The 15,753-nt window shown below is 40.8% G+C and overlaps 1 protein-coding gene across 4 annotated transcripts in view; it reads left to right on the plus strand.

Annotated features, from left to right (window-relative positions):
- The window catches only part of CLSTN1 (calsyntenin 1), a 32,506-nt gene that overhangs the window by 465 nt on the left and 16,288 nt on the right, over positions 1-15,753 (plus strand). For 2 of the 4 annotated variants that reach the window (XM_032131936.1, XM_032131938.1), the window contains exons 2-4: positions 8,763-8,885; positions 13,005-13,034; positions 14,424-14,619. In XM_032131936.1, the coding sequence (XP_031987827.1) occupies positions 8,763-8,885; positions 13,005-13,034; positions 14,424-14,619 (349 nt within the window). The remainder of the gene's footprint in view (positions 1-8,762; positions 8,886-13,004; positions 13,035-14,423; positions 14,620-15,753) is intronic. The other 2 variants (XM_032131937.1, XM_032131939.1) reach the window with 1 other exon arrangement.

Here is a 15,753-nt window from a genome sequence, read left to right on the forward strand (position 1 = left end):
TCACCTGCGGCGAGCGGCCCCGAGCCTTCGCAGCCGCGCAGGGCAGAGCCCGGCCCGGCGGGGGATGCGCGGCGGCGGCGCTCGCTGTGTCCGCCCGCCTGTTACATAACGGGGCCCGGGGCGGGCGGGCGGGGGGCAGCACTTGTTGCCGGGAGGGTCCCGCGGGCAGACCCGGCCGGAGCTGGGCCGGGCAGAGCCGCGGCGGGAGCGAGGATAAACCCCCTCGGAGAGCCCGTGGGCAGCCGGGCCTGGCTGGGCTGGCCTGGGAAACCTCCGTGCGGGGATGAGCCGGAGCAGCGCCTGGGCCAGACCGTGCGGGTTCGCGATGTGAACGCGGGCCTGGTGGCTATTGATTGATCCCGAGGAGCAGCAGCATCATACGCATTGCGGGGCTGCTCCCCGGCAGGCTTCAGTGAGAGGCTCGGAGACGCTTCCTCACCTGAAGGTTACCCCTGGCATCGGGAATGCTGTTTCTGCAAGATTCAGCTGATCGTATGATGAGATTTAAGAGCGTTGAATAGGAGCGTACATCAGAAGTGCGGCTGTAAAATGGCTTGTACGTACGTTGAAGGGAAGTTCTTGATGTAGAAACCAGCTCATTATGGACACATCTTGCTGCAGTTTCCCTATGTGGATCAAGAGGCTGCTGCCGTAGTAAGTCTAGGAAGTCTTCTGCCAGCTGTTTTAGCAGTGACCATCATTAACCTGCGTAAGATCCCTCAAGTACAGTTTGTTCACCAGTGTTCTTGGAATCATTAAATGTAACATTTACCACACTAGCACACAAGCATAGTGGCTTTGAATTCCATTATTTGAAAGTAGGAATAAGATTAACATCAAAAACCATTTTCCAAGCAAGCTGATACATGCTTTGGAAACAAATGGCAAATACAGGCAGTGTTACCCAGGACAGCGCTGGTAGGCAGCTTTTCTGCAGCTTGTTAGAGGCAATACCTGTTCTCAGCGAGATCTACAGAGCTGCTGGACTGCAGGTCCTGATCTGTTAAACTTCATCACACATAACTGAGTCACAGAATGAGGGCTGGTTCAGCTTAGTGTGTGCAGTTGCCTTAGTCCTTGCAACGTTTTGGCTGCTGTAGGTAGGCCTGTTAATAGTGTTACGTGGAGATGCATTTAATGACAGTTAAGCTCTGGAGAACACCTGGAAAGCTGCAAGGGCTACTCATTTTCATTTCCCTGTTGCTAGGAAAGGCATTTGTTTGGAAGCATTTATGGTAAGCTTTCCGTTTTGTGCCGGTTCAATTTTTTTTCAAGTACAGCTTCATCTTTTTCATCTGTGACTTTTAAAGTCCTTGTGATGGAGGTCGCTGAGATTTATTGTGAGTGGTGAAAATGGAATTGTGCTTGGTTCAGTAATGTGCAAAAATGGACTGGAAAGGCTGCACCAGAGTGGTGAGTTCCACTTGCCAGTTCTGCCATTCCTGTTGTTGGAACAGGGGAGTGAAAAGTGGTTTCTTTTTTGATAATGGAAAGAAAGGGAAATAGCATTTGGGGGATGTGATCTTGCGCAAAAGGCAGGTGTGAGCTAGCTGACCTACCATTTTCCCTGTAGCTATTTTAAGGGGTGCAGAGAGTGATTTTGGGTTCTAAAGAGGCATTTTCCTGTCCAGCTGGTGCAAAACTCTTAATCTAATCGAATTTGTTTTGTAATTGATGAAGTTTGTAATTGATCAAATATTTCTAAGCTTGTTGCAGTGGAAAAGCAGTACCTAGCAGTGCATTCAGACTGTGTTTGTGGGTGAAGCAGTTGGATGTTTCTGGCCAGAGCTGGATGGGGAATGGAATGCAGGAGTTTCCAGAGGAGGAGGCAGTGCAGCTCACAGCTGCTGCTTCCATGGGTCCTGACCAGGCAGAGAGATAGACCTCTGTTGTCTTGGGGCCCTTCCAACTTACTATCATTTAGGATGTGTATTGATGAAAGTAATACTTTCTTGAGGAAGCTTTGCTGATCTGTGATTATTTCAGGAAGTTATGTGGTGCTGAGAATGTCTTAAATCCAAACCACAGACCACTTTGTTACTACCACAGTCTTGCTGCAGATGTTTCTTTGATACAGGAACAGCCTTTTTAATATAGGGCTGGGGATTAGGTAGGTTTCTTTCTCCTTTCTAGGGGCAAGGAAAGGTAATGCTACCCTGAAGCATTATGTAGAGATATTTTGGCTATTTATGGGGCCTGGTTTTTTTTTTTTATTCTTCAAGTGTTTGTGAAAGTAGGAAACCACTGAGAAGAGATAGAATTAATCACTACGAGACCTCTCTACGATGTATAGTGCTTGGGAAAGCATTATATACAGCCATCTGTTCATGCAAACAATTTCAATCTCTTTTTCTATGTGTGTTATTTAAAAATAATGCACTGCTGTGGAAACTGAAATGGAGGAGAGATGGTCTGGGCAAGCATGATTTACATTGTGTTTGGAATACTCTTGTGCTGGTTGTCTTCTCCCATGTTATTAGGCTGCAGGTTGTGCTGTCTGTGCAGAGTTAGCAGGAAAATCTGTCAACAGAAACTTCTCTAGACTTAATAAATGTATCTTTGGTTTGAGGTCTTAAATGTTTCTGCAGACAAAAAATCACCAGTTGCAGATAATTGCAAAGATTTTTTTAAGAAGGAAAGAAGCTGGGCTCATGGGCTTCAATTTCTCATGGAAGTTAGAAGGGTTGAAGTTAAACCTGGGTCAGGCCACAGCTCTCCATAATGTGAACATCCCACAACTTAGAATTCTGGTATTCTGGGTAAAACAGCATTTCCTGCTGTGAAGCCCAAGTATGTGATAGCTGAGTGGCTTGTGGCTCTGAAGCTCTGCTGCAGAGAGGAAAAAACTTCTGTGGTCATTAAAGTTTTCTGAATAAAAGCACTTTTACAATTTTACTGAGCCTTACTCTCTTTAGTTCCTTTGGGAGAAGTCTCTGAAATGTGATTTATGATGTTAAGGGCCACACATCTTGTAGCGTTATTGTCAAAGAAGCGATACCTCGAAACATGGTAGAGTTTAGTGAAGTGGAAGCCTTGGTCTTAAATAAATCTTGTTTTCAACTCTAATTTATTTGTTTTGTGCTGATTGACTCGCATTGGCTTCTGTAGGGACTAAACCTCCTTAGGAGCCTTTAGAAGGGATTATTGGAAACCTCAGTGCCTTTGAAGAATTGTCTGTCTGTCCTTTGTTTATAGTATTAGGTCTCATCTCATTTGCTTTGTATCTGATTGCAAACAAGTTGCAGCTACTGCTCCCAGGGGGTTTCCCTGTTTTTAAATGGAGTCAACAAGTAGAGCCAGAAGTGCCAGCTATACCGAGGTGATGTTTGTTGTATTTCTAAATACTGTTTCCTTTCGAGGAGCAAAGTTTGTAAATATGACAACAGTTAAAACGGAAGGGGTTTCCACCCTTGCACTATAATTAGCAACATTTAAGATAACGTTAATTTAATATTTGTAGTTAAAGGCTTATGTTTTCTATTTCAGTCTCCTGTTTAGTGTAAAACATTTTAAATTTCACTTGAAAAATTAAGGCTTTGTTGGCTTAATCCTATTTAAACTGTTATGTGGTGGAATCTTTGTTTTCCCTGCCAGGCTTTTATCCAAATTCAAATTTGGTCAGTGTATCCTCTGTTTAAGGTCTTTGGTGCTCTGAATGTTTCTTCTGTTGCAGTTGTGGATAGTAAAAATTGCAGATAGTTTCTAATCAGTCATTTGCATGTCTCTTAGTTTCATCAGGCTTATAGAAAAACTTGCATGTATCTTTGTACAAATAAAATCAGATTTAGGCAACTGGTTCAGTGGAGAACAGGAAACTTTCTGTAAGTGGTGATAAACAGGAGATATTTCTCTAGGCAAAATATAATTTCGTAAAACCCTGTTGAATCTCTACAGCTGTTGGTTTGAATGTGGTGTTTGAAGAATTAGTGTTAATTGTGCAGGCTCATAGTGTAGGCAGCTGATAGTTTATAAACATTATCTTGTGCTCCAGTGTATGGCAGTTGAGCTTCTAGAGCAGGAGTTACAAGTGCTCCTTAACTGTGGTGAAGAATCCAAGATAGAGATCTGAAATTTTGGGGTGAATTTCAACCACCGGCTTTTCCTTCAGATGGGAACCACAGAGGTTAATGGTGGATGTCTGTGCCCTTACTTAATCCCTGTCCTGGGGCATCTCCTGGATATTCCAAGTGAGTCTCCTGGATTAATTCCCTCATACTTTGTTGCTGCCTTGAATTCCCAGCAATGGAAATAGTAGTTTGTCTTGAAACCTCATGCTATGGATAAGTTCCACGCTATCAAGAAAGTCAGCATTTGAACAGAGTTTGTGTTCAGTTTTATCCCATTGTTTGTACCTGGTTGTATGACGATGACTTTTGATAAAATTCTAGGTATGAGAAGACCCAGTTAAATAAACACATACAATACATCTTTTCATTTGCACTGGTTTATATCCAAAGTTAATCCTGGGTCTTTTCTCCTGGAGGCAGGAGCTGTGAGTGACAGGCAGGGCAGGACAGAACACACATTGTAATCAGGCCATGCTATGCCCTTTCTTATTCAACTTTACTTTCAGGGTGGAGAAGGCATATTTTATTGTGTAGCTCTTCACTCATTGGCTGGACTGTATTTTTCTGTGGTTAGGTACTACACAGACTTGTTCTTTTAATGATATGGCTTGACATTTCTTCAGAACAGTACTACATTACGACTATTTGGGGTAAGGTATGTTGGAGTTTTTACTGTCTCACTGAAAGGCATCCTGGTGATCTCTTGCATCAAGAGGAAGACAGTTAAGCAAAAGATACACAGTAATCAGTTTTTGTCAGACCTTCAGGACAGAAGTAAAGGATTCTACTAGTTCATCCTGTGCAGATGGAGTGCTGTTCATCTATATTGACAGAGAATATAATTCTCTTTTTGTGAATTTTTCTCTGAATTTTTCATGAGGTTCAAAGGTACATTTTCAGAATGAGGATTTGTGTTTACTGTCATTAGATTGAAAAATAGCTTTCAAACTCTAGTACTTGTTATTGAGTTTAGTGTGTTTAACCAGTTAATACTTAAGAATTTATTTTGACATGAAACATCTTGATTCAGTTCTAACAATGTGCAACATGGCTAGACAGCACTGTATATTAGAAGCAGTTATCTAGAAGAGAAAGTGTTCCAGATACAGTCTTTTCTGGTTGAGGTGTGTTTAAATCTTCGGTCGTGTAGGTGCCAGATCCCATTTAAGTCAAATGAACTTCTGACCACTTGTAAGAAGATAACAGAAGTCCTCAGAAAGGACTTTGATAAGTACATTTAATTTTAATGTTTGCTTTCAAATTAGAGAACTGAATTAATTCTGATTGTCTTAATAGCTTTTGATTAAAATTTCCACACTAGCCCTAAACCCGGTTGCCCTGCCTACCTGCTCATTTACATTCATTAATTCTTTTAGGCAGCAGAAGAAGGTTATCTGCTGGATTGTGTTCTGCAGCATCAGCCATTGCTCCTGGGAAGGAAGCATCCTTGCTCTGAGGAGCATTCCCTTTGCTGCAGAACCGTCGGGCTGGTCTGTTCTGGGTCAGGGGACACTGAGCACATTTACCTGGAGCAGATGGTATTTTCAAACCCTGTGTTGGAGGCACACGTGTGGTTTCTCCCCCTGTAGCAGCAATTACCTGCAGACAAACAGAGCTGGGAAGTGGCTGGTGCTCACCTCGTGGGACATGTTCCGTCAGGCTGGGCAGTAGGGAAGGCTCTGCAGGAGCTTCTCCGTTCAGGGTGCCACCTGGGAAATGCCTGTGCTTAGCTGGCCTTGGAATTCCTTCATGCCCACTAAAAGCCAAGCAGAAGTCGGTGAGCTGCCCGTGCCAGCACGGCTCCCCCCACTTGACTAGATTAAATGCTCATTGGGATTTACAGCAGATTCCAGCTGAGGCGCTTACAAATAGTGTGAATATTGTATTTCAAGGAAACCAGTGTAGTTTATCCCAGTTAAATGGCAAGAGATTAACAGCTCAGGGCACTTTGTTAGTGTCAAGCTTGGAATAGGCTGCTGCTCTGGTTTGAAACTACCAATCTGGCTTGAACAACTTCTGTAGATTGCATGAGTTTTGTGACAATTAAACTACCCCTTCACGTTTTTGTCCTCTTCTCAGTCCAATATTTAATGCTATTTAAGCAGCTGAGATCAGGATAACACTTAGTTCAGTTTGATTGAAGGGAAGCGGTGATGTATTGCTTGTACACTGTACCTCATATTTCAGACACTAGCTTGAGAATTCCTTCCAGTGTGTGGTTATGGTGGAGTCAGTAGATCACAACTATGGATAACGGGCCTTTCCTGGATATTCAGCAGTAAGTTTGGTGTTTTAAAATCCAGTGATGTTTAGTATTCGTACACACAAAGGGATTTAAGCTTTATGTTTTGAAATCTGGTGATGTTTTAGCCTTCCAAAACACAAAGGGGTGTAAGCTTTATGATTTTATTGTCTGCAGCACAATAAAAGGACATGACTTTGCTTTCAACTGGGCCTGTTGTTTGAAGGTTCACTAGACTCTGCAGATGCTCAGCATACTCATGATGCTGTGGTTACAGTACTTGAAGGTTTCACAGAGCTCCCTACCCAGCAGTAGTGGAGGTAGGAGGTTGCTAAATTAGGAGAAGGTTTCTCAGAACTTAAAAAAAAAAACCCTAAGTATTTTTGTAATCCACATTCAGAAGCATTATAATGAAGATGGAGGGTTTTTTCTGGCAGAGATCTGTTCTGGTATTTTATACCACATCCTTGCAAGGACTAAGATGAACGGATGAAAGGACTGATGCTTTCAATTGGGGTATAACTGTCCCAGATGTACTTAGAGAAAAATACGCACTTGTGACCTCCTTGTGCTCCTGAAGCCAAAGCTGCATTGGTGGCGGTTTTCTCGAGACTAGGTTTGAATTGTGGGTGAGCGTTCCATGGGAGCCTCACGCTTGAGCAATTACTGGCACCTTCCCTCAGAGGGAGGAATCTGTTGTAGTGCCTTGAGCATGACCAGGTTTGTTCTGAAACGCGGCGTTCCTGGGAGGGTGCTGCAGCAGCACTGAACTTCTCTGGGTAAATAGAACAATGTACTTGGCATTTAACTGGCTCTTTGGTGTGCTGCATGTTGAGAGTGTGGGTATTGAGGCAGTAAAGACAGTGTTGCCTTATTAAGTAAAACCACATGGAGCAATTAAACACAGTTTGCATTAAAACAGTTCGTTGTGAATTCTTTCTTGCTGCATTGTTATGGATGAAGATGATACATCCTGTCTACTGTTGCGACTAACTAGTAAAAGATTGCAGATGAAAGCATACTTGGGAGTATTACGGTTTCCTGTATGAGTTCTCTAGGTTTAATCGTTTATTGAAGTGTCCTTTTATCACTGTTTTTTAATTCCCCTGGGTAAGCATATGGCACATGACATGAATCCATTTTAGTTTGTTGAAGAGGCAGGATTCAAACGTCTGGGTTAGCCTTCCATCTCTGCCTGTTTTGACAATCTGCTTATATAATTCTTGAGAGGTGAAATAGCAGGACTCAGCTGTGTGATGTGTTCTAGCTGTTGTGTATATTTTGCTGTGATTGCACAGGCATGCATTTCTTAAATTTTAAGTTCTTGATCTCATGCAGACCAAAACCTGGATGATGCTGCCTGTTGAATGCTCTTTGGTGTGTTTGTTGTAACCTCTTGCAAGGCATTTCTTGTATTTTATTATGCGTTGTTTGCTGAAGATTACTTGGCTTTGTCTGGTAAGGAGCAGTTTTCGGGCCCTGTAGGATGTTTTTCCATTGGTTCTAAGCAGCTGGATACATGCAATCTTCCAGAATTGCATTTGGGAAAATGATACTGTTAAGGAAATTTAACAATCCGGGTGCCACTCAGGCAGTAGCACTCCACCACCTGAGCTGGGGAGCGTAACATAAAGCTAAATATTTAATAATCTAGGGACTGTCCTATTGGATTGTCACAGAGTAGATGATAACCTAGTAGATAATGTGCTTTGATCTTGCGTCTTTAGTGATGTACTAGAAGAAACTCTTTTTGAGGCTGACAAGAAAAGATACTGCATTTCTCTGCAGCCAGGGAAGACCAGTCATCCTGAGACAGTCTCAGGTGATCAGTTTGGGGCTCTTCTGTGCAGAGGTGAAGGATACTCTCGCAGGTGATTTTGTAGTGGAGTTTCCCAGTCTCTTAAAACAACTACTAAAGAACTGAAGTTTGATCTCTTTTCCACGTTTTCTTAATGATGGTGAAACCCCCTATACAAGACAAAAAGCTGACATGAGAACAAGCCCTCATGTTCTGAATAGTCCACCAGCTGTATTCCAAGTTTTCCATGTTGGGGAGGGGGGGACGTGGAGTGTAAACAAGCCCTGATGTTTCGTGTTGGCTGGACTTTCTTCATCTGGTGCTGACTGAGGTTTTGCTGGTGTCACACTTGGCAGTGATGGCAGCAGCTCCCCATCACTGTTAACAGGTTTTTGAATTGCACTTCAGGGGCATCTTAAATCCCAGCATAGTTAGAAACTAATTTAAATTCTCTGAGTTACTTTTGGAAAGCCTACAGGGACACTCAACTCTTCTGAACATACTTAGCTAGGATTTTGTCTCAAGTCTTTTAGTTTATTAAAATCTTGATTCAGAATTATAAAAGAGGAAAATGCTGAAATTAGTGTTTTAAAGCGTTTTTTAAAGATATTGTCGGTTCCAAATGTTTTGACTTTGTACTTTGTTTTCCTTTCAGTTAACAAGCATAAGCCATGGATTGAAACAACCTATCATGGCATAGTTACAGAAAATGACAACACGGTGCTCTTGGACCCCCCGTTAATAGCCCTTGACAAAGATGCACCTCTGCGTTTTGCAGGTAAAGAATTCATCTGCACTTCTGTTTGAAGATGTGGAAATGCTTTCTCGTGGACAAATGCTCTGTGTTAGTGTGTTTTCCATAACAGTAGCATAACATTTCAAAGCTTTTAGATCCTAGGAAATGTGTGTGCATGGAACAGCATTTTATTTCAGATTTGCAGCTGTATCCAAGTATCCAAACCAGAAAGCACTTTGCTTCTTTCAGTTTCATGTGTACATGGTAATTTTCTGGTGTTTTATTTTTTGTTTTCATAGTGTCTATTCTTTTCCTCAATCCTCTAGATTCCACATTTCACAGCATTCAGCGTGGGAGTTCTGAATCAATGATTTTCTTACCATACTGAAGAGAGTTTTGGTTTTCTTAGCATTTTTTGTGTCTTAATAGAGTGAAAATACTAATTAGTAGAATTAGGATTGCACGTCTGTAATAAGTTTGCTTAACAATCTAGGGTATTTTAAAAACTGAACAACTTCCTCTGGCTGAAGAAAAGGGTTTTTCTCCTGTAGCAAAGAATATAGGGAATGATACACAACATATTTGCAAAATGTGGGCTAATTCTTCACTTTGAGCGTAGGACTGACAGGTTTCTTATAAACTTATGCAGTAGATTTTTTTCTGAAAACCTTTGTTTAGGAATACTGTATTCATTAATTGGATGCAGTGTTATGGAAAGTCCTTTTTTGAATTTGACAGTGTTAGAAAGATGTGTTTGGAGAATACCATTGGGCATCTGCAGGTATTTAAATTACTTGTGGTGGATAGCGCAAGCTTAAATTGGATATTTGCAGAAGCTTACTTTGTTAAGCAAAATTTGAGAGTTAAGAATCCTAGTGAAGTACCTAAAGGATAGGACATGAGCCATTTTTGGCAACATTGCTTAGCCTGGCTTCAAGGAGGAAGGGAGAGTGATGAAATTAAATTAAGAACCATTTTAAATGTTCAGCAGCCAACTGCATTGAGTGCTGCAGTGTTACGGCAGTTTGGTCACAATCTTCTTGAAGTAGTGCTTAAAGTAAGTTTTGTTGCATGATTGTAAGGCTGTAATTAATCCCCAGTGAAGTTGAAGATAATGGTAAACTTGCTATTCAGAAGTTCAGAGATAGTGCTACACCTCTGAAATTCAAACTTCGTCATGTATTGGTACATGTGGCAGAGGCTCTTCTGTTATCTTAACTGGAAATAAAGCTGCTGTCTGTGTACAAAACTTTTCACTGCCAAACGAAGAAGCTTGTGTTGGCATACACAAAATCTGGTCATTGGAAAGAGGTATGGGAAGCCTGACTTGTGTTCTCAGGGATGAGGAGAACGTGAATCACCTCTTGCAGTTCTTAAGTGCTTTAAATGTAGGTGCTGGTAGTTCAGCAGCATTGAACAGAATCTGAACATGGCAGTTTTATACCTCTTGGGTAGTAATGTTTTCAAGAAAGTACTGTCAGAGTATCTTCAAATATATTGTTACATTTGCAGAGGAAAATCCAGTGTTAAAGCATTTCTTAAATGAGACTTTTCCCATTGGGTTGATGTAAATTGTATAAACCTGCTTTCATTAAATGAACATTTTTGTATACTGGGAATTGTATAAACAGAATATATTTGTATAAACAGAATATATTTTGGCTTTCAAAAATGGACATTTCTGAAACAGCAGCAGCAGACCAGTGGATTTAAAGAAATTAATGTTTAAGTGTAGCGCATGAACATTGTAGAGAAATTCTTGGTGCGAGACTGTTGGGTTTGAATTGCATAAATTTTGAAGGACTGTGCCGTGGGGGTCTCTGGAAGTGTTTGTGTGCCATTAAATGGAACAATACTCGAATCTGTCCTTGAGGAGCCCCGGGGTGAGCGAGTGCTGACTCTGTTACCAGCTTTGCTGGGTGCTGTGCTCACATCCTGGCACAGACAGTGCTGGTGTCCAGCACCATCTCTGGGGGGTTCGGTGTGAGAAACCCACTGGGGCAGGGATGTGTTTTCACAGCAAAACAAAGCACTGCTCAGGATTAAATGGCTGCTTCAGCCCTTACTGGTATATTCCTACTTATAAATTAAATTTATTCATGCTTCAAAAGGCTGGATATTTTAATTAATTGTGCCCTCTAGCTGAGCTGTGAAACTTCTGAGCTGTCTGCAGGTTTAAAATATTTTAAGTAGAGCTTTTTTGCTTTATTTCAATTTTGAGCATGTCGAAACATCTCGAAACTAGTTCATTTAGATGCTTTGTAGTACATGAACTGTGGGGCAAATAAAAGTAACATATTATTGCTTTGCTCACTTCGTGCTGTGGGTAGGATCCTAAAATTTAGGTGTGCAAAAATAAGTAGGGTTATATAGATGTTTATTTCTTGGGTTATTTGTATGGTTTTAAATCTAAAATGACACACTTTGGAAAACTGTGTGAATATAGTCATGCCAGCTTGCTTTGTCAAACTGCCTGGCGCATAGGGGCAGGATGGAATCAGTGTTCTGCACCATGACTGTTACAGGTCTGCTTGAGAAGACAATGACCATTCTTGTTCCTCAGTGAATCTTTCCTACATTACAAATAGAATCGTGTTGGAATTTGATCCTAAGTGTTTTTGCTGAAAAAAATAAAAATGAAATAAAGGACAGTTACATTTTTTTATTGTATGTTTATTGTTTGTGCCTAAAATCAGTCTGATGGCTAAAGCTCTCAAGCAGGGATTTCCCCTTTACTGTGCATGCATTTTATATACTGTAGGGAACAGGGAGGTGGGTGTACAGGAGTTAAGATGTGGAATATTTGAAAGCTTGCAGTTGGAATGTCACTTCTGGCTAATGAGTGGTGTCAGCCATGAATTTAAACAGCGTAAAATTTTCTTCAATGATCCTATTGCCAAAACACATTAAAATCTAGGATTATATTTATACCCTGTGTAAGAATAGACTGAAATATAAATCATGTGGGTGCCACAAGAGGCAGCATACTTGGTGTGTTAAAATAAAGAGCTGATTATAAATCCAGGGATTATCTGAAGTGAGTTTCAGGGAGGACTTGAGAACTATTTCAGAAACTGTCTCTTTTTAAAATGAAAGGCTAGAAATCATGATAAGGTAACTTTCCTTACTTATATTTCCACTTCAGTATTAAACTGTAATTTTGCCTTTTTAAGAAAAATATTTCTCTGTAACTATAGTGCCTCATCTCTTTCTGAGGCCACTCTGGAATGGAAACTTGAATGTGTTACTGCAAGTTGTTGGAAAAGTATGAGAATTAACAGGAGATCTGCCAGAAGCGATTTTAAAGGTACAGGTCCACTTTGTTGTACAGGAATTCAGGCTAAACATGATGATTATCAGGAAAAAAATAATGGACATGTTGGATGATATGTAAAAGTTGGTAGTTTGGGGGTTTAGCAGTTCATGATTTCCAAGGAAGGGAAGAGCGGGGTTTGTCTTTTCATTAAAACTCTGAAACCGTTCCAGGTGTCTCTCACAGTCGTGTCATACCCCTGTAAAACTCTGTTATATCCGAGGTCTCCTCATCAGTGTGGAAGATCCAGGACACTGTGGAAGCTTCTCCTTTCGTGGGGTGGCTGGAGGGGGCAGGGCAGCTGCTCCTCAGTGCTAAGAGAGGAATATATCAGAGTACCTGGGTCTCTTCTGTCCAGCATTGCAGTGTTTCAGCAGAACAAAATGGTTACTTCTTTAACCCGGAAAAGCAATATACTGCTAGGAAAATATATAGCTCCCCTCCCCATTCCTTAAATTAAAACTCTTGTGTTCATCAGAATCACAATTTAATGCATATATTTTTAAATCACGAACTATGGCAAATCTTTAAATAAAATAATGTAAATCAGATAAATTCTACTTTATGAATGGTTATTCATCAACGTGCAATTTTGAAAATATCTCTTGTTATGAACATATCAACTATTTCAAAATTCTGTGAATGAAAATGTGGAGTTAAAAGATTAAATCATATTTAACATAACTAAAACTCTAAAATTGTAACAGTTACAGCAAATCACCACTGGAATTTTAAAATACAATTTTTCAAAAGCTTTTCTGTGTAATGTGTGCATCTTTGCCTTTTCCTTATTTGCTCCCATTCAGCCTTTCCTGTTACTGACTTGGGTTTGTCTTTTTTCCCTTTAGAGAGTTTTGAGGTGACAGTCACCAAAGAAGGTGATAAAGGGTTCTTTCTATCCCTTTTATGAGTATTAACCTACTAACTTTGGTTATGAAATGGGGAATCAGCACTGAAACAGAAGATCCTGTCATGCTCTTTTGTCCCATTTATTCTCCCAGTTTTTTTCTATTTTAAAATATATTGATAAAAACTGTTATGTAACCAAACCCTTGGTTAGAAATATCTGTAAATCAGACATCCATTTGAACCATTTGGGGTTATTGTATGTTGTGTGGACACCGAAGAAGTTGTTTGGGGAAAATTAGCATTTTCTGATATTTTCACTTGTAGATCACTTTTTGGGGACAGCTGAGGTTTTCCATATGCTTTGTGAAGTAATGTTTAGGTGCTAAAGCATTGCACCACCTTCCCTGCCATACACACCCTTCAGGACTGACTTCAGTGGTTTAAAATATAAATCAACCTCCTTTTTTTGGATACCTCTAGACATGTTTTCATTAGAGTGTGTTGTTGGTACTAAGAAACCACTGCAACTATAATAGCAAAACAGTGGCTGTAAGAAAGTCCCCATCAAAATATAACAAGTTACAGAGGTAAAAACACAGTGTAGATGATCAAACAGTTTATTGAGTGGCTTTTCTTGTGTGCTGGGCTTGCTCACCTGTGCCAGCCAGAGTCTTGTAGTGCAGCCTTAGGCTTAGAAGTGTTTAAAAATGATGTGCTGGGGACTTCTCTTCCAAGTTTGTAGGGTAAAGAGTTTGAATAGAAGGAGAGCCTTCTAAATCATTCCCTGAGAGCTTCCTTGACTAACGTTTGGCCCATGTTAGTAGATAGCTAATGGATGAAATGGATGCCTGAGAAGTTGGTATTTCTACCTTTCTCATTCAGTAGTTTATTTTGATTCCCTGATTTTAGCCAGGTACATTGCACAGGAAGACTTTGTCCTTTGATCTGTTGACAGAATTTCTGTAATTGTGGTGCTGAACTTGTACTTGAAGCTTTTTCATCCCTTGACTTGTAACTGTGCATTTTAACTTCTTGCTCTGGTCAAAGTAAACCAGCTGCCCAGCTATTGCCAGTAGCTTGGCATAGAAGACATTACCAGTGGCCTTGGCTGTATGCTCACATAAGATCTACTCTTGCCCTAGAGCTGTCTCAAGTACTCCTGTGAAATGCCTGTCTACATTTCTCTTTTTCTCTTTTGTACTCCTGCATGAATGGATGCAAAGTAAACAAGTTGCTTGGAAGGCAGACGTTTGCTTCTTTTTACTAAAGTTCCCAGAATTCACCCATTTTAAAGCACAGTGCTCTTGCTTTGTCCACAGACCCTCACAAACCCTTGGCTGCAAAATATTTGGTCATTTATTTAAAAAATGTATCATGATGATGACCAGTTCTAACCTGTCTTTACTTTAACTCTGTAGGTGAGATTTGTGGATTTAAAATCCACGGGCAAAATGTTCCCTTTGAAGCAGTTGTAGTGGATAAATCCACTGGTGAGGGGATAATACGCTCTAAGGAAAAGCTTGACTGTGAGCTGCAGAAGGACTACACATTCACCATCCAGGCCTACGACTGTGGGAAGGGACCAGATGGAGCAAATGCAAAAAAATCCCACAAGTAAGTCAGTCTGGGGTGGGCCGAGGGGAAGTTTGGCTCCGAGGGGTCTCCTGCTTGTGGTGACTCCTGGTCTGTGTGTTGAGAGGAAATGTGAACCAAGTGTTAATACTGGAAGGCTTTTCATGTAACCACGCAGAGGGTCAGGTTGGAAGGGACCACACTGGGTCATCTGGTCCAGCCTCCCTGCTCAAGCAGGGTAATAATGGTAATAAAAAGAGCAGTCAAATGGACATGAGCTGCTTGGACATCCCTTCATTTGTGTTTTAGGTGGTACTGCTTTATCCCTTGATGTCTCTGAATTTACATTAGAGAGCCAGGTGGGGATAGAAGCAGGAAAACTGTTGATACACTTAAAATCTGTCCTGAGTTGGTGGAGTTTGCATGGGATACCAAGCCTGGACATTGTTTCGGAATCCAAAAAACTGGTTCAAGAAGTCAGTCTGTATTAAGCTTAACAAAATGCCAAAGCATACATGTTTCTGTCATTTCCAGACGGCCTCACCAAAGAATCCGAGATCAATAGCGTGGGGCTCATCTTGCCTACATTAAGGAATGGGAACAAAGCAGTCTTTAGCTAATCTTTATCTAAGGAAAAACCACAATATAAAATAGTCTCTAGAAAACCCACTTGAGAGTAATTGTTTGACACTCTGGTGTAAACATCTGCAGAGCATGTGGGAGATGAGCAATTGTGTGAAGCGAAGAGAGGGACATAACTGAGATGAGGAATAGAGTAGCAGAGGTCGGCTTGCTGACAAACAAGACCTTGCTACTCTTTAACTGAATGCTTCAAGTAGGCAGCAGAATGTTACTGCCTTAAGGATTGCACTTGTGGAAGAAAGTTGTGTCCTTAAATTTTGTTTGATACTCAATTTGACTTTGGAAGGAAGTTTTCAAAGAGAAGGATAGCAATAAAGATTTTTCTTCTTAGCATAAGCATTAGAAAACTTCTGCTTTTATGGAAGGACTGTAGTAATTTAATTCTTCATTGGTTTACCTTTCATGATTCATCTTTTTCTCCTTTCTCCATTGTCAGAAACTGCATTATTTTCCTGGTCTGTGTATACCAGCAATCAGTGACAGGCACAAAAGGATGGCATTCAAGATCCAGTCTGTTTAGGATTATCTAGCTGT

Source organism: Corvus moneduloides, chromosome 22 (genome assembly GCF_009650955.1).
Source record: "Corvus moneduloides isolate bCorMon1 chromosome 22, bCorMon1.pri, whole genome shotgun sequence".
Taxonomy (NCBI): domain Eukaryota; kingdom Metazoa; phylum Chordata; class Aves; order Passeriformes; family Corvidae; genus Corvus; species Corvus moneduloides.